At 40.6% G+C, this 4,637-nt stretch overlaps 1 protein-coding gene across 1 annotated transcript; it reads left to right on the top strand.

Moving 5' to 3' along the window:
- Positions 1-2,577: 2,577 nt before the first annotated feature.
- LOC102029490 (olfactory receptor 10G6) lies at positions 2,578-3,540 on the top strand. Its single transcript, XM_005378406.2, has one exon. The coding sequence runs from the start codon at positions 2,605-2,607 to the stop codon at positions 3,538-3,540; it is 936 nt and encodes a 311-aa protein (XP_005378463.1). The 5' UTR covers positions 2,578-2,604.
- Positions 3,541-4,637: the final 1,097 nt, after the last annotated feature.

Here is a 4,637-nt window from a genome sequence, read left to right as displayed (position 1 = left end):
ATTTTAAGATTTGAGAACTCAGGTTATACATCCTAATTGGTATTATCCTGGATTCAATATCCAGATAATAAAACAATCCACACAGAGAAAATGTGTTTGATCAATATTATTCTAGAGTCTTTCTGTGAAAGGTATACAACAAATTCAAGATGAAAAGAAAAACTGAGAAAATCCTTGTAAGCACTCATGGTCTAATTGGGAAAATCAAACACATGCAGATAAATGGCAACCTGGTTGTAGTAAGTATGTCACAGAAATATGAATGAGGTATTATGGAGGATATTAAGAATGAGTGAGTGGTCATTTGCAGGGGAAAAGAAACAATGCTTTGCTGAGTAAGTAACATCTGATTAGCAGAAATTTTCCAAACCTCACAGGAACAAGGTCATTCCATATAAGGAAATAGAGGGAAGTGTTTGGGTAGAGCCCAATTTGTTGAACAAAGTGCTGAGAGGAGACTAGGACACAGGTCAACACTAGATTCCGAGCACCAGTACTCTTCCCCATGGACAATGCTGCACCCTTACCACACGATAATCAAGGAAGGATCTGGAAAATGCCCAAAAATTACTTCAGATGTGTTTAGAATAGATTTTACAGCTGCATTTTGAGAGATTGTCTACTTCCTGGGCAATTTAAACCCCTTCTTAGAGGGAACAACTGTTTTTTCTACCACGGACTCACCTAGGGTTTGCACAGAAAATCCTAAATCCCAGAAATAAGTCAAAGCCTAACAAATATACCACTGAGAAGAGCAGTCTCTGTGGCACTAAAGAAGACTGAGAGAGAGAGAGGACAAGCACATGGTGATCCACGGTGTAGAAGGGGCAAGAAAGGAGCCATTTCCTAGACCAGTAGGCAACCAGTTGAAGTGCTGCTTCATATTACATCCTCTGAAGCCTTCCGAATGAAGCCTTCCCAGGTTGCCCCTGGGCCTTTGTGAAGGTGAAACTGGATGTTTGCTTTCAGTTTGTAAGCAGAGCATTAGAGCAAATATGGGTGGAAGGAAATTGATTCTAGAAAGAACAGAGAGTAGGGTGATTCCCTTTGAGGGCTCACATGGCACCTCCCTTCCTTAGTGAGCTTGACACCCCTCAACCACTTCCTTGATTCCTTGCTTTCACTGTAGCTGTTGTCATTCCCCAGCAGTCCTGGAGAAAATGCTCTTTGTGATGCTGGAAGCCACAGGACTGTGTCAGGCCTGAGGCACTTGTAGAAATACTGAACTGGCCTGACTACATAGGACTATGGTACATAGTTGATGGAAAATAGACGTCAATACTTATTAAGTGCTGTTGTGAATTATGGGAATGAGTTTATTTAATTCTTACACAATCTCAAGAAGTAGTCATTGCTGTTGTACTCACTTAAAATTGTAGATACAGGGAAGAAACAAAGGTGAATTAGTATTTCCAGGTACAAATGAAAGGGATAATGTCTTTTAGTTCAGTGAGACTTTAGAAACCATGATCTTAAGATCTTACTTATGATGTCCAACCATATGGACTGAGATGGACGGATGAATGGATGGATGGATGGATGGAAGGGTGCGTGGGTGGGTGGGTGGACGGACTGATGGATGGATGGATGGATGGATGGATGGATGAATGGATCAATCAACTCCACTTATTCAGAAGAGAGAATATCAGTGCCCTGGAGCTAGGATCTTGCACTGCTTCACTTTCATGAAAGATTTTAAATAGCACGTGCATTTCTTACATAATGATTTTTAAAATGAATATTTCCAACTAAATCTTAAGAGTTTTTTAATATATTAGGTTCAACTTATATTCCACACAATTTTTAATTGTGCACATTTAGATTATTAAATATAATTCCGACTCATGTGTTCTTAGAAAATACATAAAACATAAACTAATTCTCTTTTATGCAGATCATAGGTCAAACTGAAGAAAAACAAAAGAACAGATATTTTGTTAATTGATTCAGTAGTGTGATTACCCTTCTTCCTGACTTGAAAATCTTCATATGTGGTTTTTCTTCACTCTCTTGAATTAGATACGGTAATTGGTCCTCATCTATAGGAGATGGGTTCCAAAATCTTGAGTGGATGCTACCAAACCCTACATATGTAATGCTTTTTCTTATGCTGGCATATCTGTTAAAGTTTAATTTCTAAATTAGGCATAGTAAAAGATTAGCAGGAATAATAAGATACAATAATTATAACAATATTATTATACCAATAATAAGATACAATAATTATAAGAATATGTTTTAATAAAAGTTCTGTGAATGTGGTCTTTCTTTCTTGAAAGAATCAGAACAAATAATAATGTCAGGTCTCAGCTGACTAAAAAAAAAAAATGAAGCTATGAATAAGGAGAGACTCCTGTACACTTAGTTATTAATTTTAACCTCAGAGAAAAGGATTATCCATTGGAACCAAGCAAGATCTCAGAATCAATAATTGGGGAACTGGGTAAAAAATAGACAAAAAAGAGCAAGGAAGCCACAGTGAGCGCAAAACAGAGATCTTCTTCCCATATTTGAGAATGACAGATGAACTGTGCCTCACGATTCTGTATGAGTATGAAGCTTGTCTTTCCACTACTTTCTCTGGCAGATGTGAACAGCAAGGAAATGCAAAGTGGAAACCAGACTTCTGTGTCTCACTTCATTTTGGTGGGCCTGCACCACCTGCCACAGCTAGGGATACCACTCTTCCTAGCTTTTCTCGTCATCTATGTCCTCACTGTGTCTGGCAATGGGCTCATCATCCTCACCGTCTTGCTGGACACCCGGCTCCACCGCCCCATGTACTGGTTCCTATGTCATCTCTCCTTCCTGGACATGACCATTTCCTCTGCCATTGTCCCAAAGATGCTGGCTGGCTTTCTCTTGGATAGTAAGGTTATCTCTTTTGGGGGCTGTGTAATCCAACTTTTTTCTTTCCATTTCCTGGGCTGCACTGAATGCTTTCTTTACACACTCATGGCTTATGACCGGTTCCTGGCCATCTGTAAGCCTTTGCACTATGCTACCATCATGACCCACAGCGTCTGTAACTACCTGGCTTTGGGAACCTGGCTGGGAGGGACCATCCACTCACTTTTCCAAACAAGTTTCATATTCCGGTTACCCTTCTGTGGCCCAAACCGAGTTGACTACTTCTTCTGTGATATTCCAGCTGTCCTCCGACTAGCCTGTGCAGACACCACCATCAACGAGCTGGTCACATTTGTGGACATCGGCTTCCTTGCCCTCACCTGCTTTATGCTCATCCTTACTTCCTACGGCTACATTGTGGCTGCCATCTTGCGAATCCAGTCAGTGGATGGGCGCCGCAATGCCTTCTCCACCTGTGCCGCCCACCTCACTGTTGTCATTGTGTACTATGTGCCCTGCACCTTCATTTACCTGCGGCCTGGTTCCCAGGAGCCTCTGGATGGAGTGGTAGCTGTTTTCTATACAGTCATCACTCCTTTGCTTAACCCCATCATCTACACACTCCGAAACAAAGAGATGAAGGCAGCCTTGCGGAGGCTGGGAGCCCTCAAGAAATTACAGCCTCACTGACTTCACCCAGCACAGAGACACTGTGGGCACAGAAATGCAAGGAAGTGGGTGGACACTAAATAATTAGGAGATTTCAAGGCAGAAAAAGAAAGACTGATTCATGCAGAGGATAAAGGTCTCCTAGATAGAGCATTAGGAACCTGGAAATTGTCATGTTAACAGTTCTCAGAATATGATTTTCTGTATTTCTCCCTTCAGTCTCGTTGGTAATCAAACAAAGCCATTTAGCAGAGGCATCACCTTGAACAAAAGATACAATATAAATAAAACTTCCACATAAAAGCTATTTCTCTGTGCAATCCATTGAGATGCATATTATTGCTTCTCATCTTTGGTATTGACACAGATAACCTTCATACAAACTGATTTGACCTTGATGAAAATTATATGAGGTACGTATTTTATTATTCCCATGTAGCTATGGGGAGATTAAAATTTAAGGAAGTAAAGAATTTTCCAAACCCCTGTCTCTCTCTCTTTTACTTTGACAAAGATAGGAGACGACCTTGGACTTGAACTTAATGGAGTAATTCTGCTGTAGTGGGAGCTATCACATGTGCATTGTGCCATGACCTTAGTTAGTCTAAACTTCTGAGCTTTTCCTGGGCCCCACATTAGTAGAATTAAAGTATGTTTGTCATGAATACACTTCTTTGCCTTGCAGACATAAATCGAATCTCTCTGATCCTCCATGGGTGTTAAGCAAGTAGATCATCTGAGATAGTACACAAGCATATATATTGCCACAGCTCTCAGGTTATTCCAAGGCATTTGGGTCTCAATGTGGGATGAGGCGGATGGGGACATACTTGGATGCAAGAAGACAATCAGTGACCTGAAGTCCATACTAGTGGTCTCTTTTATAAGAATGTTACCACCATCAAAGTGGGGGGTACTTTATTCTCAAGATGCCCTCAATGTTAAAGATGAGGGCTTTGTTGATGTTCAAAAAGTATATCAGCCAATGCTGGCCAAGAGGATCACTATATTCCATAGACACTAATCTACTCTCACCCAAGTTAATGGAAGAATTGTGATTGCTATGTAACAGGAACTTTCTTAGAAAATGTTTGCTCAAGGAGTTTCCTTGCTGTTTC

This window comes from Chinchilla lanigera, unplaced genomic scaffold (assembly GCF_000276665.1).
Source record: "Chinchilla lanigera isolate Chin_1 unplaced genomic scaffold, ChiLan1.0 scaffold00011, whole genome shotgun sequence".
NCBI classification, from domain to species: domain Eukaryota; kingdom Metazoa; phylum Chordata; class Mammalia; order Rodentia; family Chinchillidae; genus Chinchilla; species Chinchilla lanigera.
The sequence above is the reverse complement of the archived record's forward strand: the minus strand, read 5'-3'. Positions and strand labels throughout refer to the sequence as shown.

Excerpts from the sequence above, each read along its gene's own strand:
- LOC102029490 (XM_005378406.2), top strand. The coding sequence starts at position 2,605 with ATGCAAAGTGGAAACCAGACTTCTGTGTCTCACTTCATTTTGGTGGGC.